The 27500-nt window shown below is 45.3% G+C and overlaps 3 protein-coding genes and 1 long non-coding RNA gene across 16 annotated transcripts in view; 3 read left to right on the top strand and 1 right to left on the bottom strand.

Moving 5' to 3' along the window:
- LOC124852353 overlaps positions 1 to 141 on the top strand; it is an 824-nt gene extending 683 nt beyond the window's left edge. Inside the window, exon 3 of one of the 3 annotated variants that reach the window (XR_007032939.1) lies at positions 78 to 141. This is a non-coding gene — a long non-coding RNA (uncharacterized LOC124852353). The other 2 variants (XR_007032938.1, XR_007032940.1) reach the window with 2 other exon arrangements.
- The window catches only part of lrrc2 (leucine rich repeat containing 2), an 11824-nt gene extending 5491 nt beyond the window's left edge, over positions 1 to 6333 (top strand). For 4 of the 9 annotated variants that reach the window (XM_035165326.2, XM_035165327.2, XM_035165329.2 and 1 more), the window contains exons 4-10: positions 141 to 214; positions 442 to 619; positions 783 to 919; positions 2602 to 2747; positions 3458 to 3610; positions 3861 to 4018; positions 5343 to 6333. In XM_035165326.2, the coding sequence (XP_035021217.1) occupies positions 141 to 214; positions 442 to 619; positions 783 to 919; positions 2602 to 2747; positions 3458 to 3610; positions 3861 to 4018; positions 5343 to 5407 (911 nt within the window). In that variant the 3' untranslated portion in view covers positions 5408 to 6333. The remainder of the gene's footprint in view (positions 1 to 140; positions 215 to 441; positions 620 to 782; positions 920 to 2601; positions 2748 to 3457; positions 3611 to 3860; positions 4019 to 5342) is intronic. The other 5 variants (XM_035165333.2, XM_035165334.2, XM_035165328.2 and 2 more) reach the window with 5 other exon arrangements.
- Positions 6334 to 6522: 189 nt separating this feature from the next.
- On the bottom strand, positions 6523 to 17367 carry mfsd14bb (major facilitator superfamily domain containing 14Bb). Its single transcript, XM_035165297.2, has 12 exons — positions 16884 to 17367; positions 15807 to 15899; positions 15229 to 15291; positions 14517 to 14644; positions 12884 to 12998; positions 12484 to 12702; positions 12004 to 12117; positions 11644 to 11715; positions 11426 to 11538; positions 11096 to 11193; positions 10505 to 10641; positions 6523 to 10411 (listed from the first exon to the last, which is right to left on the bottom strand). The coding sequence occupies exons 1-12, from the start codon at positions 16938 to 16940 to the stop codon at positions 10181 to 10183; spliced, it is 1440 nt and encodes a 479-aa protein (XP_035021188.1). The 5' UTR covers positions 16941 to 17367; the 3' UTR covers positions 6523 to 10180.
- A 118-nt stretch (positions 17368 to 17485) lies between these two features.
- spinb (spindlin b) overlaps positions 17486 to 27500 on the top strand; it is a 10352-nt gene continuing 337 nt past the window's right edge. The window contains exons 1-8 of one of the 3 annotated variants that reach the window (XM_035165368.2): positions 17486 to 17725; positions 18602 to 18733; positions 20526 to 20882; positions 21887 to 21935; positions 22164 to 22258; positions 22611 to 22766; positions 23029 to 23262; positions 24587 to 27500. The exon at positions 24587 to 27500 is cut by the window's right edge and continues 337 nt beyond it. In XM_035165368.2, the coding sequence (XP_035021259.1) occupies positions 20831 to 20882; positions 21887 to 21935; positions 22164 to 22258; positions 22611 to 22766; positions 23029 to 23262; positions 24587 to 24786 (786 nt within the window). In that variant the 5' untranslated portion in view covers positions 17486 to 17725; positions 18602 to 18733; positions 20526 to 20830 and the 3' untranslated portion in view covers positions 24787 to 27500. The remainder of the gene's footprint in view (positions 17726 to 18601; positions 18734 to 20525; positions 20883 to 21886; positions 21936 to 22163; positions 22259 to 22610; positions 22767 to 23028; positions 23263 to 24586) is intronic. The other 2 variants (XM_035165370.2, XM_035165369.2) reach the window with 2 other exon arrangements.

Raw genomic sequence — 27500 nt, 5'->3', positions numbered from 1 at the left:
CGCATACAGGAGTACACGGTAAATACACGACAACAGGAGTACACAGGTAAATACTACCGATACACAGGAGTACACAGGTAAATACAACGCAGGCTGATGTTGTGTGTCTGTGTTGTGTGTCTGTGTTGTGTGTCTGTCAGGATCAGACCAGCAGCAGGATCTTCAGGATGCAGACGTTGACCTGAAGCTGCAGCTGGACGGAGACAGTTGGAAGGTGAGTTGGTTGTGAGGACGTGTTTGTCTCCAGGAGACGAGCGCTCGGTCAGAGACCTGGTGTGAGGACGTGTTTGTCTCCAGGAGACGAGCGCTCGGTCAGAGACCTGGTGTGAGGACGTGTTTGTCTCCAGGAGACGAGCGCTCGGTCAGAGACCTGGTGTGAGGACGGTTTGTCTCAGGGACGGCGCCGTCAGAGACCTGGTGTGAGGACGTGTTTGATTGCAGGAGTTCCCCGGGGATCTGCGGTGGAGGACCTACCTGAGGGAGTGGCACGTCTCAGGGACAAAGATCTGCCGGTTGCCTGAGTACCTGTCTCTGTTCACTCAGCTCCTCGTGCTCCAGATCCCAAAGAACTCCATCGAGGAGCTGCCGCCTGCGATCGGTGAGGACACGAAGCTTTCAGGTCCTTTACGTGTTTTCTGTTTGTACGTGTGAGACTTCTTTAAAGGCTCGGTGTGTAACATTTACTGCCCTCTACTGGTAGAAGTGCAAATTACAGTCAAATGAATTGTTTTAGTTGCTGCTGCTGATAAACGCTGGAATCAAACCGTCGTCTGTGCCCTCAGGCAAACTCACAGGGTTGAGGGAATTGAACGTCAGCTACAACCGTCTGTCCAAAGTTCCTCCAGAGCTCGGACACTGTGAAAACCTGGAGAGACTCGAACTTGCGGGAAACTACAACCTGTCGGAGCTGCCGTTTGAGGTGAGACAGAGACAGAGAGACACAGAGAGACAGACACAGAGACACAGAGAGACAGACAGAGAGAGACAGACACAGAGAGACAGACACAGTGAGACAATCAGAGAGAGACAGACACAGAGACACAGACACAGAGAGACACAGAGAGACGACACAGAGAGACACAGAGAGACACAGAGAGACAGACACAGAGACACAGTGAGACAGACACAGAGAGAGACAGACACAGTGAGACTTACAGAGAGAGACAGACACAGAGAGAGACAGACACAGTGAGACTTACAGAGAGAGACAGACACAGAGAGACAGACACAGAGAGACAGACACAGAGAGATACAGAGAGACAGACACAGAGAGACAGACACAGAGAGACAGACACATAGAGACAGACACAGAGAGACACAGAGAGACAGACACAGAGAGACAGACACAGAGAGACAGACACAGAGAGAGACAGACACAGTGAGACATACAGAGAGAGACAGACACAGAGAGATAGACACAGAGAACAGACACAGTGAGACAGACCCAGAGAGACCCAAAGAGACAGACACAGAGACACAGACACAGAGAGCCACAGAGAGACAGACACAGAGAGACAGACACAGAGACACAGTGAGACAGACACAGAGAGAGACAGACACAGTGAGACTTACAGAGAGAGACAGACACAGAGAGAGACAGACACAGTGAGACTTACAGAGAGAGACAGACACAGAGAGACAGACACAGAGAGACAGACACAGAGAGACAGACACAGAGAGACACAGAGAGACAGACACAGAGAGACAGACACAGAGAGACAGACACATAGAGACAGACACAGAGAGATACAGAGAGACAGACACAGAGAGACAGACACAGAGAGACAGACACAGAGAGAGACAGACACAGAGAGACATACAGAGAGAGACAGACACAGAGAGATAGACACAGAGAGACAGACACAGTGAGACAGACCCAGAGAGACACAAAGAGACAGACACAGAGACACAGACACAGAGAGCCACAGAGAGACAGACACAGAGAGACAGACACAGAGACATACAGAGAGAGACAGACACAGTGAGACAGACACAGAGAGACAGACACAGAGAGACAGACACAGAGAGACAGACAGAGAGAGACAGACACAGAGAGACAGACACAGAGAGAGAGAGAGAGACAGACCCAGAGAGACAGACACAGAGACACAGACAGAGAGAGACAGACACAGAGAGACAGACCCAGAGAGACAGACACAGAGACACAGACACAGAGAGACACAGAGAGACAGACACAGAGAGACAGACACAGAGAGACAGACACAGTGAGACAGAGAGACAGACACAGAGAGAGACAGACACAGTGAGACATACAGAGAGAGACAGACACAGAGAGATAGACACAGAGAGACAGACACAGAGAGAGACAGACACAGTGAGACATACAGAGAGAGACAGACACAGAGAGACAGACACAGAGACACAGTGAGACAGACACAGAGAGAACAGACACAGAGAGAGACAGACACAGAGAGACAGACACAGAGAGACAGCGAGGGGACAGATCGTCTTCATCTGTGGTTAAATGAAACAAATCTACTGATTCTCTTCTTTAAGGACAAATGTCTCTGTCATCGATGGATGTGTTGTCCCAGGTGAGTCTTTGCTGTGATGATGTCCCTGTGCGTCTTGTGTCTGCAGCTGAGCAGCCTGAAGCGCCTGGTGCACCTGGACATTGCGGAGAACCGGTTTGTGTCGATCCCCGTCTGCACTCTGAGGATGAGCGGCCTGCAGCTGTTGGACCTGAGCAACAACGGTCTGAGTGACCTGCCGCAGGACATGGACAGGTAACCATGACGACGTCACCCGTCACCTGACGCTGCAGGAGGAGAGTTCAGGACAATCAGAAATAACGACGCTCAGATGTCTTAGTCACGTTAAGCTAGCAGCTGTTACTAAGCAACCAAAAACACCCGACAGTACTAATCACAGACTTCAAATAATGATGGACGACCATGATCATAAACCCTCCTCCTCCATGTTAGCAGATGGGACATGGACCAAACTAAACAGTCACAGTAAACGTTAAATACATGTTTGTAAAGAAGTTTCTGTCATTTCAGGTCGTTCTTCTCAGTTTGGTTTTATTAGTTATTTGATATAAAAACAGGCGGAGACGTCATGATTGACAGCTGACACTGACTCCTGATTGGTAAATAGAGTGTATGGGCGGGACCTCGATACGACGACTCCACTCCACGACCACGACTGCACAGACTCTGACTGCAGATGACGTCATCACCACAAGATGGCAGCGTTCGTATCGGAGACATTTTAGCTTCATTTCTGGAGGAAGTGGAGACGTTTCGTCTTTATTTACAGTCTTTGATCTTTACAGTCTGTGGTTGTCTCGTCCTTTGAGATCCTTTTATACTTATATATATTATATATTATATTATATTATATTAGTTTATATATTAGTTTACTGATAAACCAACCTGAGCTGTCCCCACAGTGACTTGACTGAAGTTATGTGAGTAACCTGTGTGTGTCTCAGGCTGGAGCAGCTGGTCACTCTGTTCCTCCATAAGAACAAACTGTGGTACCTCCCCCACTGTCTCTCCAACATCAGCACGCTCAAGATGATCGTGGTCAGCGGCGAGCAGCTCACCTGCATCCCGACCAGACTGTGCAGCAACCCCGACATCAAGTACACCAGCTCCACCCACATCCACACACACACCCACACCTAATGCCACACCCACACATACTGCCACACCCACTGCCACACCCACTGCCACACCACCTACTACCACCCTAATGCCACACCCACACCCACAGCCACACCCATAGCCACGCCCACACCCACAGCCACACCCACACTGAATCCAGTCCAGTTCCAGTTCAGTCCAGTGTGAGTTCTGTGTTTTCTAAATCTGATCTGCGTCGTTTGTCGTCAGGTTCATTCGACTTTGCGACAACCTGGCGAAGAAGAAAGAGGAGAAGAAAGAAAAGAGCAAGATGAGGAGGTGGAGAGAAGCAGGGAAGGAGGAGGTGAAGAAGGACAGCAGAGAGAAGGAGTTCATCGAGGCGTACATCAGCACACTGACAGACAGAGGTAATATTACGTATATATAATCAATTACATCTGTTACTAATCGTTAATTAGGGCTACGTTGTAGCACTAACGGCCCGAGCACATGCACGTTGAAGCTAGTAGAGTGAAGTTAGTGGAGAGAGCGATCAATGACCACGTCTCGCGTTGCACGCGTTAAACCCTTAAAGTTGATATGATCGAACGTGTAACGTCAAAAATTGGTGACTTCCTGTTGCGTTTTCCATAACGCTCCGCCATAACGTCTTTTTTGTGTCACCCTAACCGCGACAGGTCCCGAGTTGCGTGAGCTCGGTTCGTGCTACAACGTAGCTCTAGTTTATCATGTAGCTGCAGAATTGCTTGAAATATTTAATATATAAATATACATTGAAACCTCTTCCAACTTTCAAGGTTATGACATATTGGAAACGAAGACAAATATACATATATGAATGTAAAATTAATAAAAACTTATATACTATAAAAAGATAGATAGATAGAGAGAGAGAGAGAGAGAGAGACAGAGAGAGGGGGAGAGAGAGACAGAGAGAGAGAGAGAGAAAGAGAGGGGAGAGAGTGATAGAAGATATAAATAATGGTAATTATGGTTATAATAATAATCATAATAATAATATTCTGGTCAGATAACATTAGCTCAAGCTGAGCCGTACTGCCACCTTGTGGACAAAAGTGGGAACTGAAGGAGCAATCAATCTCTATGAATTATCAATTACTATAATAACTATAGTACTGCACAAAAAGGCGTTATGGAAAAACGCAACAGGAAGTCGTCAATTTGTGACGTTACACGTTCGATCACCGTGACGTGGCGTTAAAGTTTGATGCGTCAAATCCAGATGATTGAGCTGCAGCTGCAATACTGGTCACTAGAGGGCAGTGTGAGCGCACGGCTCTTCCTCCCCAGGGCTGAAGAGCTCAATGAGTTACACATTGTTGATATGTTGGAAACTCTATTAAACTTACTGATGTCTGTCAATTAATGTTGAGAAACTTTAGTTCATGATTAAGAGTAAAAATATTTTTTTAAAGTGTACGTCACACGGTGTGACCGTCGCGTGGCGTAGAGTTTTGATGATTCGCCAAAAAAGAGGGATTTATTAATAACTCCTCTGTGCATTGTTCCATCGGCCTATATATATTATATCTATATATATATATGTTTATATTGAGAACAGAACTTTACATGGGAACAAGTTGAAAAATATAAAAATATATCATCACATATATTTACACAAAAATGTATTTACATAAAAAATATGCTAAATTACACATTTTCCTTATGCTCATTAAATACTAATATAGCTGTTATATTTAAAGTGATCAGTTTGTCCCTCACCAGACACCGTCCCGTACTCCACCACCAAGGTGTCCATCTCCTGCCTGCTGTGAGGAGGAGGAGGAGGAGGAGGAGGAGGAGGAAGGGTTCGCACCATGTGACAGTTTGATACTTTTATAAATTAAAAATTAAAATGACTCATGTTTAAGTCACAGTAAATAAAAGTTTCTGAATTTAGTCATAAATTCAAACTACACAAGTCTAAATGAAATTGTTTCTGAAATATATAAAAAAGTTCTGAGATATGAGAGAAATCCGATTTGTACATTTTAAAATCAGAACATTGAGGGATTTTGTATATTTCATTTGGTTTTGAATTTGTTTTGTCAGGAATGAGATTCTTTAATCTTTTTAGGTTTGATTTAATGTTTTGGTTTTGTAATGAACTCCTGCCGAGTGAGTGAATCTTTTTTCTTTTGTTTTCAGATTCACTTCACAAAAATAACTTTTCATTCCAAAAAACGGATTTTCAACATAGAAACAATTCATCTCAGACGTTAGAGCTTCATCCGCCGGTTTCACAAACATTTTTAAATCTTATCTTTGATCCATATTGACCTTTGATTTTCTGGGATTTGAGAGAAACTTGTCACAGTCGGTTAAAAACTGGATTCATCAGTTCAAAGAGTAAAAGAGAAAAAGCTCTGATAGATTTAACATTGACATTCAAACAGGAATGAATCTGTTTGGTTCATCGTGTTACACAATGTGTTCTTCTGGTGATTCAATGTATTTCAGGTCAAATATGTTTTTATTTGTTAGACAGTGTGAAGTTGTTAAAGTTGAGCTGCAACCCAATTAAGTAATAGTTAAAACGTGAGTAAAAAAACACTGATGTTATTTCCATCATTATCTTTAGTTTTATCTTGTTATTTGTATTCATGTGCTGCTCGGATACTGAAACGTGTGTTTGTGGTCGTGTCAGTTTTAAAAATGGAATAAATGTGGTTTGTGAAAAATAAAGTGTTCTGATCTTCAACTTTAACTAAAATCATATTTGATTTTAAATCATATACACGTATATTTTTATTAAATAAACATATTTCCCAAAACTTAATAGTCTTATGTTGTTATTTTAGAACTTTAACATTTTAAAAACAAAAACAATTAAAAGAAATGAAAATCCATGAGTAAATACACACAAAAAAAAAAATCACAAATCCAAATGTCAAATTCCATACATTTCTCTTTATTATCATTATTACTATAGATATTATTCAAAATTATGTTCTTAATAAGATAAAAGATGCACAACACGTCTCTTGGTTTCTCTATAAAAACGATATCAACATGGAGAATGATTCGAGGCACGTTCAGAGAAATTAAAGTGCAGTGTCAGCAAATGTTCTGCATCATGTACACAGAGGAGGGGGGGTGATATTGAATATATATATAAATATTCAATATCTCCACTTTATTTGTTTGACTGCATCAGTTACCGTTTCTCCTCCAATGATTAAAACTGTTCTCTCCGTGAGCAGATTTGTACGAACAGAAACTTCAGCTTCAGTAACACGATCAGGTCAAGTTTTCAAAGATTAACGCTCAAATAGAAAGAAAGTTGGTTTAGTTATTTAAAAGTTTTGACACCAAAAGAAAACCTGATTTTATGTCAATATCAAGACATTTGTAAATGAAATGTTTCACATGTTAAATATCTCAACTCAAGTTGCACGACTCAGAAGTGATTTTGTAAAACACAGAGTGGAAATTACCAAGACATATTTTGGTTGTTACCAAAAAAACTACTGAGGTTCACGGCTCCTGTGAAAATACTGGCATCTCTTCAAAACCAAAATGAGTGAAACTTGATTTTAAAATTCTAAATTCAAAACCAGTTCAAGCGTCTTTCTACAGGAAATAAACATGTTGACATAGAAGCTGCTGAAGTTCACGTCCACGGGGAAATTCCACGAAGTCCAGAAACAAGTTTATCTGAATTATTCTCAAAACTAGAAAACAAAAAACTGTTTCTGTGATTCCCGTTCATTCACATCTGATCAAAAGTTTCTTCGTGAGAACCGACGACGCTCAAGAGAAATTTTCCAGCGAGACCTGAACGCAGCAGCAGACGGACGCAAGACACGGTGCATTCTGGGACATTCAGTAAGGACTCTGCAGACCGACCTGTAGAAACATATCCTGTAGGTCCATCTGTCTTTGTTTGACATCTTCAGCTACAGAGTGAGAGGAACCTCTCGGCCGAGTTGAGGAGTTTGGTTTGAAAAGAAAACGTTTGAGGAGTTAAAGATTAAATAATAATGTAAAACCTTTAGAGATGAAGTTTGGAGGATAAGCTTCGTGAGGCTGACGTCAGGAAACCAAGATGATGATGATGATGATGATGATGCTGCTGCGTTTGTGTGAATGAAAAACAAAAACTCCAGGAAGTCGACTGAACAGTGAAAACACCAGCTGACACGAGACCATAACCCGTCCCAGCCACCAGGGGCAGACATGAGTCCACCACCACAGTCAAAGATTCATATGCGTCTCGTTTACAGTAACTCGGATCGATGGTGAACAAACATCTGCAGCTTTAGGTTGAACATCCAGTAACTCAAAGATTCAGTGAAACGTCTGAACGATAGAAATCAAACAGGGACTCCGCTCCAGATGGGAGGAGCCTGTGTGGACGCAGGTTCCGTTGTTTCAGCGTCAAATTATCTCACGTCCGCCTTCAAACTGAATCCGTTTTTCTGGAATGTGATATTTTTAGCTTTAACAAACTTTACAAACAATGTTAACAAAAAGTAAAAGAACAAAATGGCACAATTTGGTTTTTTAAACTCAAACATCAAACTAACATCTTCATCTTCAAACATCAGTAACTCAGAGCGCTCGATTTGTTGGACCTGGAGCGACGGGCGGGCGGGCGGAGCTAATCACAACGTGGGGGGAGTCAGAGAAAGAAAAAGTCTTTCATCTTCTGTGATCTGACGGTGAATCAGTTTCCTCTGAGGATGAACCTTCACCTTCAGGATGTGACCGTTAGAACAAACCTGTGTTTTCTTTAAGTTCACAGGGAGAGGATCACATCTGGAGCTCGACTTATTCAAGAGCAGGACGTTTGAATTTAATAACAAGAATCCTCCAGGTCCAGATTTACTTTCACTGCAGAGCGTATTATTACTATTAAATCTCAAAGTGGAATGACTCAATAGAAGTGAGTCTCAGTAACTCAGCATCTGGAGGTTTGACTCAACTCAGGACTCGTTCACACCTGGTTGGTCCAGACGCTGCTAGTGATACCATCATGATGTTACCATGGCAACCAGATGAAGCTTCATTCATACAGAAAGACTACTACCCCCCCACCTGACAACACGCCCACGTCAGACGCCGTCTACAAACCAATCAGAGTCAAGTACAGGTAGACTCCGCCCACGTACGTTTGTCAGACAGAATTCTGTTTCCCTAAATTACAATGTGAAACTAAAAGTAACAGATCAAAGGAAACAACAAACACATGAAGCTCCAGACTCTGAAGCTCCAGACTCTGAAGGTCCAGAGTCTGAAGCTCCAGACTCTGAAGCTCCAGACTCTGAAGCTCCAGACTCTGAAGCTCCAGACTCTGAATCTCCAGACTCTGAAGCTCCAGACTCTGAAGGTCCAGACTCTGAAGGTCCAGACTCTGAAGCTCCAGACTCTGAAGCTCCAGACTCTGAATCCAGAGCAGAATCTTTGAATCAGAAACAAAGTGAACACGTTTCTCCACGTCTTCGCTCACGTGAACCTAAAGCTCCTCAAACTGCTTAAATCCACTTCTTTACATTTAGTTCATGTTGGATATGGAGAGGATGATGATGTCACAGCCAGTCAGAGCTCGGACATGCTGAGCGTGAACGTGCCCCACAGCTGTCGTCATAGTAACGGCTCCAGCCAAGTAATCCGGTGGTAAGATGTCGGTGTGTGGAGACGGGTGGAGACTACACGTACGCAGCAGAGCCAACCACGATCAAACACACCTGGACCTTGGCCCCGCACTGCCCCCTACAGGTACAGGTGACGACTTCCTCCCTATCCCATAATGCGAGTCTGGTGACCAGTTAGGAGACAAACATTCTGTAGTTGACACTTGGTCTCAGCTGTGCAGTAAATTCAACGCACCTCCTCCTCACCACTGGTCCTGCACAGTGAGGAGCGCTTGATCTCCTGAAGTCTGCAGAGCTGACGGGTGGAGTTAAGTACGTGTTCAGGCGGCAGCCAAACAGCGACTGTTTAGTTTCTATTAGTTTTTAATCTGATGTCGTAACTTTCACTACAAAAACATTCATGATAAAGATATGATTGAAAAAAAACTGCAGAAAATTGAATTAAAAATTATAATTCAGTCAAATTCAACTTGGTTGATGTTTGTGCGTCCGAGCAGATTTTAATGTCACGACAGAAAACTAACTAATGATGAAGAGCCGCTCGATTATTTACATGATATTATCACATGTGTGTAGTTGATGTCAATATGTTGCTCTAAATATCAGTTATATATAAAACATCTGGTTTCAGGAAATCATCTCATCTGAGGATCTGTGACCAGAGAATATTTGATTTTTGGTTGAAACAATTAATCAAATCAGAAAAATGTTTGATGTTAATAACTTTCCTGCTGATTGATGATGAAACATGAGCTCCATGAATACAACGTGTCGCCTGTAGGTTGGTGAAAGCCGCTCGTCTGTGTGACTGCCGCCGGATGTTTCCTGACTTTTATCTGAACAGTCTGAATCGGAGGAAATAAAAAATAAAAGCTCTTCATTGTTAAATGGGCCGGACCTGCAGAGTGGAGCTCAGGCCTCAGCGCTGTGATTGGCCGGGCCAGCTGTCAGTCACATGCTGCTGTCCTGCAGGAGCGGCTCAATGTCCTCTGTGTCACTGGTGGGCGTGGCCAGAGGGCTGGCGCTCAGAGCGTGTGCGGTGGCGGCGCCACTGGACTTGCGGGCGGAGCAGGTTTTGACGTCGGCCAGTCGCTGGTGCTCAGGGATGAAGAAAGCGACGACGAGGGCGAACAAGACGGCGCACGCTCCGAACAGGAAGGGAGGGCCAGGGATGACGGACTTCTGCAGAGACAGAGGAATGATGGGTTTTTACTACTGTGTGTGTGTGTGTGTGTGTGTGTGTGTGTGTGTGTGTGTGTGTGTGTGTGTGTGTACCTCTGTGTTCTTTGTGGGTCTTCCTGGGTCTATGTCGTTCAGCTCCACATTGAACAGGAAGAAGATGAAGCCGTACAGAGCCGGACCCAAACCGTTACACAAACCTCTGATACCTGTGATCATCCCCTGAGCCACACCTGAGAACAAACACACACACACAAACACACACAGTAAGTCTCTCTGGGTTCCTTCCTTCCATTTCCCTTTCTCCGATTTATCTCCATTTCCTCCCCCGCCTCCCTCAGACAGACGGGTGGACAGACGGGTGGGCAGACGGGTGGGCAGCGGGTGGACAGACGGGTGGGCAGACGGGTGGGCAGACGGGTGGGCAGACGGGTGGCAGACGGGTGGGACGTGGGCAGGGTGGACAGCGGGTGGGCAGACGGGTGGGCAGCGGTGGGCAGACGGGTGGGCAGACGGGTGGACAGACGGGTGGGCAGACGGGTGGGCAGACGGGTGGACAGACGGGTGGGCAGACGGGTGGCAGACGGTGGGCAGACGGGTGGGCAGACGGGTGGGCAGACGGGTGGGCAGACGGGTGGGCAGACGGGTGGGCAGACGGGTGACAGAGGGGCAGACGGGTGGACTCACCTTGTTGGTCAGGTGCCGCACTGTGTGACACCAGAGCAGAGACTGCTGGGAAGGTGATGGACGACATGGCTGCTACTGTTCCTGCCGCCCACATCATCCTGGGGACAATAAAACGAATCAATAACCTGTTTTAACATCAGAGAATCAATAACCTGAATATCAATAACTTGATACAAATACGTTAAGTTAGTTATATCATTTGTTATATAAATAGTTGATAGAATTGATCGTCTTCAGGTGACCGAACAAGATGTGAGAAATGATCTGAAATATATTTTAAAGGTAAAACAAATGACCACGTCAGTGACATCACTTGTGGGCGGGACTCACCACGGCTCAGAGCCAAAGCCGTACCAGGCGAGCTGGAAGAGCTGGAAGCCCAGACCGAGGAGAACCGTTCTCTTATTACCTACGGTTCTCATGAGAACCCCGAGGAGGAGAGTCTGACACACACCAAGATAAAACACATCACCACTTCAGGATTTTCATTTCACGTTAACACCCCCCCACACCCAGAGTCTGACGCTAGGCTCTGATTGGTTCTGTACCTGAGCGATGATGGAGAGGATTCCCACCATGGCGATGAAGGCAGCGATGGCTGCGGGAGAAAACTCGATCACCTGAAACACAAATCAACCAATCACAGCTCAGTGTCCAGGTCACACCATCATGTCAATTCCAGGGTGAGTGTGAGTGTGAGTGTGATAGTGTGTGTGTGTGTGTGTGTGTGTGTGTGATAGTGAGTGTGATAGTGTGTGTGTGTGTGTGTGATAGTGTGTGTGTGATAGTGTGTGTGTGAGAGTGTGTGTGTGTGTGTGGTGATAGTGTGTGTGGTGTGTGTGTGTGATAGTGTGTGTGTGTGTGTGATAGTGTGTGTGTGAGTGTGATAGTGTGTGTGTGAGTCTCACCTGTCTCAGGTACAGGAAGAAGCTGGAGTACTGTCCGGCCTCAGGCAGGTAAGACAGAAACACGGTGACACAGATCAGCAGCACTGTGGGGTCTTTCCCTACACGACGCAGAGACTGAACACAACAGTATGATCATCAAACCACTGATACGACTGTCTGTCTGTCAATCAATCAATCAATCAATCAATCAATCAATCAAGTTTAATTTCAGCGCCTCCTGTGTTGATGTGTTAACATATTGTTGTTCATCATGTGTTTGAACAGCAGCCTCCATGTCTCTGTGTTTCCGTCTCACACACATGATAAAGTCTGTCTCAGTAAAATGTTAAACACTGAGTTGACATATTTTAAATATTCAGTATTTTCCAAATCAGAGTTAAGTGATGATCCCTGTCTTTTGTTCAGTTCCTCTGAGGCCTGGTTGATGTGCTGAGTGACCTTCGCTGTGACCTCTGACCCTGTGTTGGTGTGTGGACTCACTGCGAAGGGGTCGGCCTGCTCCCAGGAGATGGGGAAGCCCCAGGACGTCAGCCTCATCTTGTCCGGCAGCGACTCGGGGACGATGAAGAACACGAAGGCGATGTCTGCCACGGCAATCACCGTGGCGACCAGGACCACCAGGCTGTCCCCGTACTGGGCCGACAGGTAGGCGCCGATAGCCGGGCTCGTCACTAAACTGGCTGCGAAGGTCGCAGAGACCTGGTGAGGTGAACACACAGAGAGAGGAGGAGAAGGTGGGTGTGATGGTTTCATGAATCAATGCAGCAGAGAATCACAATCTTCTCCCTTTTCAAATCCTACATTACCCACAGTGCACCTGGACTGAGACAGTTGGGGACTATTCAGGTGAGTGTGAGTGTAAATGTGGTCGATGACTTACCAGGCCGTAGGCTGTGCTCCGCTCGTGTTCCTCCGTGATGTCGGCGACGTAGGCAAAGATCACCGAGAAGGTCACAGCGAAGGTCCCTGAGACTGAAATTAAAGCGAAATACCACCTGCACACGCACACACACAGACACACACACACACACACACACACACACACACACACACACACACACACACACACACACACACACACAACACACACACACACACACACGCACACACACAGACACACACACACACACACACACACACTTTCATTTTAAGTCAGAAATATTTTCGTGGCGTCTTGATTCTGTCATTTGATGCATTGCTGCTTCACACACAAAGTTTAAAGTTACTTTAAAGTGCAACGTGTGAGTGATTAGAAACGAGCAGAGTCTCTTGTGGAGCGGCGCTGAGTCATGCGCTCGATCTTTGATCATTTTATTCATCATTTACTTTTTAAGTTGATGCATTATAGAACTACTGTCACTTTAAAACTGTGTCTCTGCAGCATCAGATTTGACACGTTGTCGTGTCAGCAGGAAGTTTGAACTGACGGTTTGTGAAACGTGAATAAACCATGTGACTGATCTCAGGCTCGACGCAGAAGATACCAGCTGATCTAGAGTCTGTAGTGAGACACCTTCCACCACATCAGTGAAACCTCCCCAGTGAGTTCACACTCAAATATAAACTGATGAGAAGGAAGCGTTCTGAGACGCTGGGTTCTCAGAAACACAGACATCATGTGCGTCGTGCAGCTTCCAGGAAACACGTTCAACTTCCTGACCGGTCTTTAAAAATCCAAATCCAACAAACTCACTTTATCATAAGTCTTGTTTATTATTTCCCACAAAATCAAAGTGTTTGCAACAGATTCTGTGAAAACCATGAAATTCCTCAGATCAACTGAGATCGAATCACGTGACAAGAACAGTGAAAAACCTCATCAGGTCAAACATGTGGAAACGGGTTTCTTCAGTGTTGGTGACACTTTGTTCAAATATGTTTTACATAATATGTATAAAATAATATGTTACATCAAGCTTGAGGTTTTTCTTTTTACTGATTCATGACTTTGTAACAGACGAGTGTTTGACGTCTCTGCCTCCACCCGTGAGTGAAACGGACCAAACCCCCCCGAGCTTCAGAAGAGTGAAAGCTGCAGCTGCTCTGTGAACACGTCTGTTCTCTGATCCTCAGCTGATCACATGAACAACATGTGACCGGTCAAACTCCCTGAGGCCTGAAGAGCCAACGAGCTGCAGCTGAAAGTCACATCCTTCACTTCAGATGTTGTTGTTCATTAGTTGGAACATATTGATCCAACACATTTCTAAATATAGAAACAAGTATTAAATATTTCTTAACTCTCCGTAAGTCATTTGATCTGTGAACATCTTTCTATTCTGCTCATGACGTTAAAGTGCGACGCTGTTTGATCACCGATCGCTGGACGGACGAGGTTTCAGGAGACGTGATGTCGTGTGCAGAAGCTTTTACAGCAGTTTGACTTATCAGAGAGAAGCAATGAGCAACAATAACAAGCCAACAGCTGGAAATTAACAACATCACAACATGTGACAATGTCCTACTGATGTCTACTGACACACACACACACACACACACACAGGTTCTCTCACCAGGGGCTGATCCTCATGAAGGGGATGGGAGCGCACGTGAAGAAGACCGTCATGAGGAGGAAGGACTTTCTGCCCCAGATGTCTGACAGAGCACCAATCAGAGGAGCTGACAGGAATGACAGGAAGCCCTGCGCACACACACACACACACACACACATTAGTAACACAACATAATTCTGGACGTGGGGACTATGTGAGCAGGTTTTGTCCTCGCAGGTCTCACAGTGAGCGTCACCTGTGGACATGTTGATGTTTCTGAATAAGAGCCAGGAGACGATCCGTCCTCTCTGCTGAGGACTGACCTCGAGCTTTATTTGATTCTGAAAGTCTGAGAAACGTGACGACAAGTTTTCCCGTTGTTCCCCTGTCGACTCCTTCTGGAGGTTTTCGTTACAGCGCTCGGAGCTGGAGGATTAATGAGAGTTTTTGTTCTGTTATCTTGAAAACATTTTGATCTCGTCTCTGATTTAACTTTGGTGAAAGTCACAGGTATCAGGTCGGGTCCCAGTCAAGCAGATTATCTGAGCTCAGGTCTCAGTCAGGGACGTCTCTGTCCGTCTTATTTCACTTCATGATTTTATTTGTGTTTCTCTGATGAACTTTTCATTGGTCAGTGCAAATTTTCCCCATTTAAATAAATATAGAAAATAAATGAGTGTTAGTGTTGTGGTCTGTGTGAAAGTTTGTGTGTGGACGATGTGACAGATTTTACCTTCACTCCCTGAACAAGGCCGTTCATCAGGAAGGTGTGCTGAGGAAACGTCTCATGAAGAACCTGAAACAACATCAACTCTATATTTACATTCTTCAAAGCACGGGTCTGTCAGTCACCACTTCTCACTCACATGTACACACTTGTTTGGATTTAATGGGTTTTTTGGGGCTTTTATCACCTTTAATGGATAAAACAGAGTAAGCTTGTGAAAGGGGGATAGAGAGAGAGTGGGGGGGGGACATGCATACATGCCCGCAGGTCGGAATCGAACCCTCTGTGGGTCGAGGCGGGAGCTCTACCAGGTGAGCTATACATGTACACACTTGTGAGGACCATTTTAAAGAGAATCTAACCAATAGCTGAACTGAACCGGACATGTTCCTCACATGTTCCTCACATGTTCCTCACATGTTCCGTATGTGAGAACAAATGTCTGAGTCTGTGTCTCTGGACATTTTCCTGCAGCCTCCTAGTAAAATGTCAGAGTGAGTCCATGTGAGAACACAGACGGTGTGTGTGTGTGTGTGTGTGTGAACGTCATGCACATGTGAACGTCATGCTACATGTTTACTTACACGTAACATAGGCGTGGTCAGCAGCCCCCATGCGAAGAACTCCAGGAAGATCACCACCACCGCATGAGTGACTCTGGCTCGGCCACGGCCGGGCTGTGGCGAGGAGAGAAGCAGGGACATTAACTATTCATCTGCTCTGTCCAGTGTAACGGATCTGACCTCTGACCTCCACGCTGTTCCAGTAAATGTGTGTATGTTCTTCTGCTCGGAAACAAACCCTGACTCAGTTTCTAAGTTATGTATCACGTTTGACAGACGGATTACAGACTCGCTGATGTGAGGATTTACAGATTTTCTCTGATTTACATGAATAAATGAATGTATTGGAGTTTGTGGCGTCTCTGGGAAGTTGACTGGGAAACAAAGGTTGGTCGTCAGCTAAGATGAACTAGTTCACCACATTTATCTGAGGACTTATGATTTCTTCAGTTTAGATCTGATTCTTATAAGTGAGAAGATGAACTGATTATTGTCCCTTGTCATGTGATTCATGTTCCAGCTGACAGGAGGCTTCTGTCCTTGATGGTTCTAATAACGTTGAGATGAAGCTCAGTTCCTATACTGACTGAATCTTTACTAATCAATTAACACAGAATCAGCAGATTTGAACCAATAAGAGTTAAATATGTTATTCACTTTTAAATTAACGCATCGATTACAATCTAATGAAGATAAAGAATCATCAGCCACAGGAGACGTTTGTTCCATGAAACCCAAACTTCACCAGTAGTAAAGTACAATGAGGACTTGTAATAGATTACTTCTCCACAGCGGTACGAGTACTTGAACTGAGCTTCACGTGAACAGGGAAGTTACAGCTGGTTAATCCTGAACGTTAACCTGGTCCAACCTCAGCTAACTAGCTGGTGAAGCAGCTGTTAGCTAGTTAGTGTGGCTAACCCTGCCTTAGCTGCTAACGTTAGCCTGCTGCTAACGACGCTGAACAAACGTCTGTGTGTTCTCATGTCGGTGTTTCCGGTGAATGGCTCCGGTGTGTTTTATCGAAGCTGCCCGGTGCCACCCGGTGCCACCCGGTGCTACCGGGCCGCACCGGGCCGCTGCCGGGGCTGCACTCACCGGGCTCCGGACCAACATGATGTCGTTGGCCTCGGTCGCAGTTTTCTCCCGGTTCATGTCACATGTTGCCGCGACGATCCTCACATCGAGTCCGCGGTGACCGGCGTCCTCCCGGGGCTTCTCCGTCTCTTCCAGGGTGTCCCACCGTGTCGATCACCTCCACGTCCGTGCGGCGCTATCATGGACCCGGGGTCGAGCCTGTGTCCACCGGGGCAGAGCGGTCAACAGCGGAGGCTCCACTTTCGTTTTTACCCGAATTCCTCCGCTTCGACTGTAATGTCACAGTTTGTCCCGTTGGTTTGTTCACCAGAGTCTCCCGGGTGAGCGGGGCGGTCACTGGCCCAGGTTAATGACAAACACCGCCCTACTGTCTTGTCCCTGTCAGTCAATGGAGCGCGTGTCCTCGGCACTGTTTCCAGATCAGCCGATGTTCGGGTTCTGTTGATCTGGATTCAGTTCACATCTGTATCATCTGACTCTGGATCAGCGACACGGCCCCGCCCCCTCTGCTTGTTGGGCTCAGCTGAAAGAAGCGCGCCCCCTACCGCGCCGCCGCCGCGCTGCAGCTCCGCGACTCTGCGGCGCGTGCGTCACACGGTGTCGGTAAAATAACGACGGAAAGAAAAACAACAGAAGTGTCGGTTCCCGTTGAGCGGCGGCACCGGCACCGGCCAACCGGGAGGAAGCAGGTCCACCGAGGGGCGCAGCATGTGGCAGGAAGGCCCAGAGGCAGACCGCGCCGGAGTCTGACTGGATCACTATTTGGCAAGAGGCAGAAAGGCGGGACTCGGCGGTGGAAGAATTTTTGTCTTCAGCGCAAAATCCGCGTCAAGATAACCATGGTAACACATCACACATCCGGCCGGAGCGTTTCAAAATAAGACACAATGAAGTCATGGGTCAGTGTGTTTTAGAAACATTGTTTGTATATGTAAACGTTGTGAGTTTAAATAGTTGTCGAGCTGCAGGTTTAATATTGTCCGGACTCTAAGTTTGTTGGAGCTTTCCGTTCTCTGAGACACATTTGGTGACATTATGTTTATTTCACTAAAACCTGACTTGAAAAATGTTAAACTCAAGAAATACAGAAAAAAATCCTAGTTCGTGATCAGTGGTTTTATTTGTGGTGTGAAAAATTCAGCAATTGATAAATATCTGTATAAAAAAGATCAGACACTGGACTGATGGATAAATGACTAAGTGATGTAAATCAGAAAGAAGACACAATTAACCAGTGTTCAAAGATCTATTTGTTAGTGTGTTCTGGTCACAACAGACAGCGTTAACAATGACTTAGAGGAAAACTACATAGACTCATAATAATTATTTATATAAAACTTTCCAAGCAAGTTAACACACACTGCTCTGTAAGAAAAAAAAATATCATGCAACATTAAAAGATTAGAGATAATGAAACATGTGCATTAAAACCATATAAACAAACATGTACAGATATGGACAGAAATCAAATCATCAGTTAAAAGAGCGTTTCTGTCTCAGACTTTCAAAGCACAAGTTTCTGTATCAAATCAAAATCAAATTGAAATAAAAGATCTTTTAACTTTTCATGGAATCCATGGTTAACAGAGCTGAATAAAAACTGCGTGGTTTGTGCTTTGCTGTATTTACACTAATGACTGAATTTAATGCACGTGTTTGTGTAGTTATTAAAAAGACAAAAATCGCATTGCATCAAAATCCTTGCTTTTATTTTGAAGGTCAGGCCGCCTGGTTTCCGGCGGGGCCCCATCTTGGCTCGGTTATCTTGACGCAGCGGGAATCGAACGGAGGCAAAGCGGATCGATTCGCAGCCTCGGCGGTTGATCGGGTTCGTGCGGGGGCGCTGATCGGTGAGTCGGTATGAAGCTGCGGCCTCTGGCCCGCGGAGCCTCCCGGTGAACGGGCCGTTAGTCCGCCTCGACCTGTTAGCAGGAGTTAGCTTAGCATCAGTCTTGTTGTGCTAGCTCCCTTTGTTCGTCTGCGCCGTTTTTACACCGATGCGAGTTTTTGTAAATATCGGTGCAATATGGCGGCCGAGTGCGGACAAATGAACAGGATGAGTATGAAGCTGCAGGGGGCAGTTAGTGAGGGGGTAAACTGTGACCTCTCTTCATCTTCATCCTCATCTTCACCATCAGCTTCATCTTCATCATCTTCATATTCTCCATCATCACCTCAAGCTGCTTCTTCAGCTTCATCTTCTTCATCATCTTCATCATTATCTTCATCAACTTCATATTCTTCATCATCACCTCAAGCTGCTTCTTCATCATCTTCATCATCTTCATCAACTTCATATTCTTCATCATCACCTCAAGCTGCTTCTTCAGCTTCATCATCTTCATCAACTTCATATTCTTCATCATCACCTCAAGCTGCTTCTTCAGCTTCATCATCTTCTTCAATCATCTTCATCAACTTCATATTCTTCATCATCACCTCAAGCTACTTCTTCATCCTCTTCATCTTCTTCATCATCTTCATCATTATCTTCATCAACTTCATATTCTTCATCATCACCTCAAGCTTCATCTTCATCCTCTTCATCTTTATCCTCAGCTTCATCATCATCTTCATCCTCTGCTTCATTATTAGTTTCATCATCATCTTCATCAGCTTCATCTTCATCCACCAAAACAACCAACAACACATCACCTGTGTGTCTGTGTGTGTGTGTGTGTGTGTGTGTGTCTGTGTGTCTGTGTGTGTGTGTGTGTGTGTGTGTGCGTGCGTGTGCAATCTCAGGTGAACATGATGTGAATGTGGTCTGAATCTGGTGTGATCCTGGTCTAGGTCTCTAGTGAACATGATGTGAACCTGGTGTGATGCTGTCTAGGTCTCTAGTGAACATGATGTGAACCTGGTGTGATGCTGGTCGGAATCCGGTGTGATTCTGGTGTGAACGTGGTGTGATCCTGGTCTAGGTCTGGTGTGATCCTGGTGTGATGTATTGCTGTGCAGCATGTTTCTGGTCAGTGTCAGTGATAGTAGTTGTAGTAGTTGTTGTAGTTGTTGTAGTAGTAGTTGTTGTAGTAGTAGTTGTTGTAGTAGTAGTTGTTGTAGTAGTAGTTGTATTATTTTCTCCTGTTGACTTTATTCTTCAGTTATTTCAACCTGAGGTGATTTGATAGAAGATTCAAGGTTTTAAAACTTTTAACATCTTTTTCATTCATCTGCATTTTTGTGTTGAAAGTGAAATTTGAATGTAGAACTTTGAACTTTTCTCCTCCGCTGCTCTTCAGACCTCCAGACTGTTAACATGCAGCAGGACGGAGGCTACGACCTTTGACCTCTGAGGTTGTGAGCTGTGTGGTGGGGGGGGGGGTTATCAGCTATGTAAATCTCTTATCAGGTTATTCACGCTGCTCAGAGGTAAATTCCACAGAATCAGCGAATAAAGGGAGGAGCTGACTGAGGTCGTAGAGAATCCTCAAACATTTCATTCATCTTCTTAGAAACATGTAAAAGTTGAATTCGTTATGATATAAAAATGGGCTGAGACTGACTCCTGATTGGTCGAGCTGGTGCATGGACGGCACCTTGTTTGTAGATGTTCTTAATGCAGAGTTTCACGTATATAGAGGATATTGATAATTGATAATTGATAATTGATTTGACTGGTGGTCACGTTTCCCTCCTCAGGCTCAACGCAGCGTTTCCTCATCGACTCCACCAGCTGAGACGTCTCCTCGGTCTCCAGGTGTTAGTCTGTACCCGGCCTGGATGCAGCCTGTCCGGAGCCCGGCCTAATTCCTGGTGCTCCTTCTTTCCCTCCACCTCCTCCCTCCTTTCCCTACCCTCCTCCCCCCTGCTCCCTCCTTACATTCCCACCCACCCCCCCTCTCACATTAACACACCTGAAGTGACCCAGGCCTGTGTCACACACATACACTCCAGCATTTAACCTGGACCAGCAGCCTGGCTGGCTGCCCCCTACAGGTGGATGAATGAAGACCCCATTCAAGAGCCCAGCGGCCCCGCGGCCCCGAACAGACGGCGGTGAGTTAAGCCTTATTTATGCTTCTGCATCAAAGCTACGCCGCAGCTGCGCACGTAGCCTCAGCACGGGGCCGAGCAGTCATAGTTCTGTGTAGGTGTGTCTGAGTCACGCTGTAATTACACCGAAACACTAGTGGTGGTAGAGTTTCTATGCTGGTGTTGATTATTTCCAAATTCTCGGGCGTCTGTTGACTTCAGAACGATGGCGAGTGTTCCTCAGTGGATCATGTTGGAGTTGGAGCTCATTACTTTGTCTTAAAGAACTGAAACTAAGAAAAGAAAAACGTTGTCCGTGTTCTTTCCGTGAGCTCAATTCAAAAAGGGGGGCAAGGCTACTGAAGACGCTACCAAGCAACGACCAATCACAGCGACGTGTAGTTCAATATTTAGGGAGGTGCACGTCAGGGTACAGCGTGGGGCTCTGAGTAAGGTACACGTCCACATGTAGGCTACGGCGTAGCTTCCACGCAGAAGCATGAATTGGGTTTCACACACACACACACACACACACACACACACCTGTGAACAGAAATACTGAAAGAGAAGTCATCGACTCCCATGATGCATTTCATTAACAAACATCCAATCACAGAGCTTCACGTTGGGTGTGGCGTGCAAACATGCAAACAAATAAAGACGTCACATTGTAGAAACCAGCTTCTTCTGCACAGTGACAGCAGCTGAGGCTCATGGGTAATGTAGTGTTTGGAGCCGCTCAACACCGTGTTGGAGATGATGCAGGAGAGACTCCAGGTTCAGAGCTGACGTAGTTCAGGAGGAAAAGAAAAATGTTTTTTAACTGGACTGAAGAACGAAACACATGTGGTCCCTGAACGCACCACCAGTGTGCTGTAGATACTGATGTGTGTGTGTGTGTGTGTGTGTGTGTGTGTGTGTGTGTGTGTGTGTGTGTGTGTGTGTGTGTGTGTGTGTGTGTGTGTGTGTGTGTGTGTGTGTGTGTGTGTGTGTGTGTGTGTGTGTGTGTGTGTGTGTGTGTGTTTCAGGACATTCAGGTGTGTCTGCAAACATGATGAAGAAAAAGAACTCGCACAAGTAAGTCTTTAAATAATACTTTATAAAATCATCTTCTCTCACTTTCTTTTCTTAACTTCATGACTTTAATTTGTCTTCTTCTTCTCTTCTTCTCTACTGTTCATCTAAACTCTTCTTGGACTCTTCTCCTCTTCCATCCATCTCATCTTGTTTTGCTGATATCCTCTTCTTCATGTCCTCTTCTTCATTTCACCTCCTCCTCTCTCTTCGCTGTGGCTCCTCCTGCAGGAAGCAGAGGACCAGTGTTGGTCCCAGTAAAACTCTGTCTCCGCCCAGGAGGAACATCGTGGGCTGCAGGATCCAGCACATCTGGAAGGAGGGAAGTAAGTCGCATATAACGTGAACTGATAATCCTTTATTATCCAGGTGGGGTTGTTCATGCCTCTACGATGGCGCCACCCACTGGTCGAAGGTTGTTCATTTGTCAAATGTCTTCAAAGTTGCTACAAATGCTCAGTTAGAGCCACAGATGAGCTGCTCTGGTTGGAGGAAGCACAGAACCACCAGGTGTTTCTAGTTGTAGCTTCTGATCCTGTTTCTGTAAAGAATCCACTGCAGCAGTGAAGTTTAGTGAAGAGAAGTCATTTAGGAATCGTTGGAGGAATCTTTAAGCTGCTCCTTGTTTCCTGTGCAGAGATGAAATGTGAGCGTGTTCGTTTCTCTGCTTCCTCTCAGGTAAGTCGTCTCAGTGGAAGGGGACGGTCCTGGACCAGGTCCCCGTTAACCCCTCCCTCTATCTGATCAAATACGACGGCTTCGACTGCATCTACGGCCTGGAGCTGTACAGTGACGAGCGGGTGGTGGGGCTGGAGGTGCTGCCCGACAGAGTGGGTGAGGACGCACACTCGCCAGAGAGCGACCGCTGGCTTGAGCTGTTGAACGGACGAGTTGGATTAATGTGTTTTATTTATGTCCAGAAAGAGATAAATATTAACATGTTTTAATTAGGAACAGACTCATTTGTATGTTGAAACAAAACATTTAGAAAACTTGTAAAAAGAAGTAAAAGTAGTAAAACGTGTTTCTGTTCTGATGAAGCGTCCACAGTTGAGCCCTGACAGTAAATATGAAGTCTGTCTTGTGATTGGTCCAGCTCCGGCCCGTGTGAGCGACTCGCTGCTGGCGGAGACGATGATCGGGAAAGCGGTGGAGCACATGTTTGAGACGGAGGACGGGCCGAAGGAGGAGTGGCGGGGGATGGTTCTGGCTCGAGCGCCCATCATGACGGCCTGGTTCTACATCACATACGAGAAAGACCCGGTTCTCTACATGTACCAGCTGCTGGACGACTACAAGGAGGGAGACCTCCGCATCATGCCCGACTCCAGTGAGTGACTCCTGGTCTCTGTCTCGTCTACGCTCTCGGGCCTCTGTACAAACTGTACCTGTAAATGAAGGTGGACGACATGACTCCTCAAAGTGAAGCCAGAGAGATGGTTCCTGGGATATGTGAAGTCTGAGTTTGCCTCTGGTCCGGGTCCGTGTGGAAGAAAACAAAAAGGTTTTCTGATCAGTTTGGGTTTAATTACTTATTTGATGATATAAAAACAGGCTGAAAATCATTGCATCAATATAGAATGTCAGACAATGAGAGGAGTGGTGGACCGAGCCTGCTCAGTGGGACACTGGATCCCTGTGGGGTGTGTTAACAACTTCCTGATTCTTTACAGTTACTCTAGTGAACTAGGTTTGATCCCTGGTGCTTAACAAAGCCAAGAAAATAACACCCACAACTTCCAAGAGCACAGATTACAGAGGAGAGCTGCCGTTAACAGGCCGAACTATTCAGAATTAATACTTTCTCAGTGGATTGGATGAAGGCAGGTAGAAGGTGGGCGTGTCTCCTCGCCACCAGATCACATACAGTGAATCTCCCGTGAGCCTGAGACTCGGACCCTTTAATCAGAGCGCTGCTGTACAGGGGATCTAACAGACGTCATGATTGACAGCTGAATCTTTATCAGTTTTTAAGTCAAGACAACTTTATCGGTTTAATATTATTCTATTCTATATTATAGTTTTAGTTTCTGACAGAACACATCAGCTGTTTTCAGACATGAACTAAACCAAAAGCATGTTCCTGACGTGTTCCCACATGTTCCTGACGTGTTCCCACATGTTCCTGACGTGTTCCCACATGTTCCTGACGTGTTCCCACATGTTCCTGACGTGTTCCCACATGTTCCTGACGTGTTCCCACATGTTCCTGTTGTTGTGAACGAGTCGGACCCGACAACCTGCTGCTGCTGCTTCACAAACACCAACTACACAACATGTCCGGAAAAGTGCTATTGTAACACAAACACTTGTTCCGAGCAGCAGCGATTGGCTGATTTATCAAAAAGTCAAATGACTTAAATTTAATCTGCAAGTGTTTTGATAATTTAATATTTGTTTCAAACATTTGAAGTTTTTTTCACTTTTTCTCTTCTTTTATCTTCAAGTTTCTGGAAACTGAAACGTTGTGGATCTTGAACTTTTGTTTGTATAAAACTAGACATTTAAAGTTGTGGGTTTTGTGTCGTATGATGTTGTTGTCGTTTCTCACTGACTCACTAACGAGTTGTGTGAAATTGAAAGTTTGTTATGAACCTGGTGTCATTTCAAAATAAAAGAACCTGTGAATATCCATCATCTCTTTGTCTGTGTAGACGACAGTGTGGCGGCGGAGCGGGAGCCCGGCGAGGTGGTCGACAGTCTGGTGGGCAAACAGGTGGAGTACGCCAAAGAGGACGGCGGGAAGAGGTCGGGGATGGTCATCCACCAGGTGGAGGCCAAACCCTCCGTCTACTTCATCAAGTTCGATGACGACTTCCACATCTACGTCTACGACCTGGTCAAGACGTCCTAAGACCAGGAGACCTGGTCCAGAACGTCCCTCAAAGACTTAACGAGTCCTGATCCACCCCCAACATTAACCCCCCGCCCCCCCGCCCAGTGAAGAAGAACCACAGCTCGGGTTTAAAACGTCCTGAGACTCATCACGATCTGTGGAGACGCCATTATTTCTGTTCTTTACTCTCGTCTTTGATGAAACGCCTTAAAAACAGAAAAGAAACAAAACGTTCCCTTACGTTCAAACGACAAACCAGCTACAGGTGGTGAGACGAGTGTCGACTCGTAGTTGTTCATCATCTCTGTCGCATTTATAGACGACCAGTGTCTCTGCGTCTGATGGTTTGGTGTGAATCCTGAGAGGACTCGATCCTGAGACCCTCCAGTCGACACGTCAACAGAACGACCTCCGTCTCGTGGTGGGCGGGGCTTCAGCTCTGAGTCTGACGGGGTCAATGAAGGAACGAGACGTCAGGATCCCCCTGAACTCTCTGAACCATCAGGTTCCATCGTGTCTCCATCTGCCTTTACAGGGGCGGACGTGAGGAGCACGTGTCCAATCACAGAGCATTACTGACCCCGCCCCCCCTGCTGGTCACCTGTTGACTTGCAGCCGCTGTGGAGAAACCGGAGGACACAAACTCTGTGATCATCTGTTTCTGTCTGTTTGATCCCACATTTCCCACGATGACTTTCAGCTGCCAGACGTACGTGATCATCGAGGAACCGTCAGGTCGTCGTTCTCCTGACGGACGGATCCATCAGGACAGTTTTAAGTTGAACTTTTTTTTAAAACTTGTTTGTTTCTGTTTCAGCCTCAGTTTCATTTTTCAACAAAAAGCTTCGACTTGTGTTTTTTTTTATTTTCATCTGATGTTTTTATATTTGTGCCAAAATATTTCCAGAAAGTATTAAGTGTTTTTGAGCCTCGGTGAAAAAGATCGTTATGATGATGCTGCATCAGTTACTGATACTTTGAACACCATTTAATAAATGACTGTAAATGTGAAATACTGGGGGGAGGGGGGGGTATCTCCTCATCAGATCTTAATGGTAGAGAATGTCCCGAAATGTAAGTTTCTCTCGGTTCTGAATTGATCTGTCCACAAGTTTAATAAAAACCAAAACAAGGTCAGAATAAGACATTATTGCCCCGCCCCCCCACCGCAGGTTCCGACGCTGGACGTTTAATAAAAATCTGCAGTTTTTCTGTTTTCACATCGTGGAACTGGAACTTTGTTTTCTCTGTAATCGTCAGTTCTGTTCCAGCTCTGGATTTTCTTCGATCAGAAAGTCGAGGATTCGTCTGTGTTTGATTATTGTTTTTATGACTGTAACATGCCGACTGACAAATCACTTCACAGCTCCCGATAGAGATTTCAAGAATTCAGACCAATGGGAGCTTGAAGAAACTTTCTCAATCATCTCACATCCCACCAATCCTCCGCTCTCAGCCCATGTAGCTCCGCCCACCAAACACCTGATGCAGAAACTGTCGCCTTTACCCGAAAAGAAAATGTTTCAGAAAAGATTTTCTCTCTGATTCCAACTGATTTACATTGAGCGCGTTCCTGGTGAGAATCTATAATCTGTGTTCCACAACATCTAGAACCTTATCTACTTCAGCGCTGATCTGGAATCTGCTGCTTGCAGACGTCCCGACAAAGTGATTCTAGAAACTGGAGACTCTGGAAAGTTTATTCTGTGGAAGATTTGAAAAAATACCTTCTCATCATGGAACCTTCAGTTTCTGATTCCAGAACAGGAACCGTCTGGCTCAGGACAAGATGTCGGTCCCACGGTTTTATTAGCATCCTCTTCTAGAACCTGTGGTTTGTGTTCACTGTGTTTAGAACCCTCCCACTCTGACTTAAAAACAATACCGACTTTTCTGAAACTGTTCTGAATCTAGAACACAGCTGGTGTGGATGTTTGTCTAATGTTGTTTAGGACAATTTACTTAAATCATTTGTTCTGGTTCTAGAATCTGTTTTTTGACCTTTAAAACATTGTTGAACATGTGTTTTCTCGGTAGAAGCCACACGTTCTGATTCTAGAACACATTAAATGGTTCTTCACGTCCAGAGAGGAGACATTTTCAGAGATTATAACAAAGCTGTTTTGTGGATCTAAATGTTAGAACTTGTCAGAACTGTTCTGGAATCAGAAGCCATCAGTTTCAGAGGGTCAGTGATCAGTGGAATAATCAATCAGTGGATTGACAGACAGTTAATCGGGAACGTTTTTGATAAATGTCTCATCTGAAATGTTTCTCACGTCAGACACTTGATGTCGTCAGCTCTAACAAACTAGTTTGTTTGTGTTTAATTTTCCAATAAGGATTAATTGAAGAATTGAATAAATTGACAAATTAACAAAACAGTAACAACCACTTTGTGATTAAATAATAAAGACTCGTCCACTGAGGTTTGTTAATCTCCTCATGTGGTCGTCTGTCACCAACACGTGACGTGTCCACACGATTCAGTTCGTCTGACGCAGAGAAATTATTTTATTACTTTTACAGTTAACGTTAATGTGGATGTTGTTGAGAGGGTTACCCACAATGCATCTGTCTTCAGGCTAAAATCCACAGGATGTTTGGACTGTAGTGAGCCTCCTGGGTGTGTGTGTGTGTGTGCGTGTGTGTGTGTGTGTGTGTGTCAGCCTGTTCAGAGCAGTGTTGTTTTTGCATGCCTCTATAGCTCTGTGTAAATCGATGTGAGTTGC

Source organism: Hippoglossus stenolepis, chromosome 9, assembly GCF_022539355.2.
Source record: "Hippoglossus stenolepis isolate QCI-W04-F060 chromosome 9, HSTE1.2, whole genome shotgun sequence".
NCBI lineage: Eukaryota > Metazoa > Chordata > Actinopteri > Pleuronectiformes > Pleuronectidae > Hippoglossus > Hippoglossus stenolepis.
The sequence above is the reverse complement of the archived record's forward strand: the minus strand, read 5'-3'. Positions and strand labels throughout refer to the sequence as shown.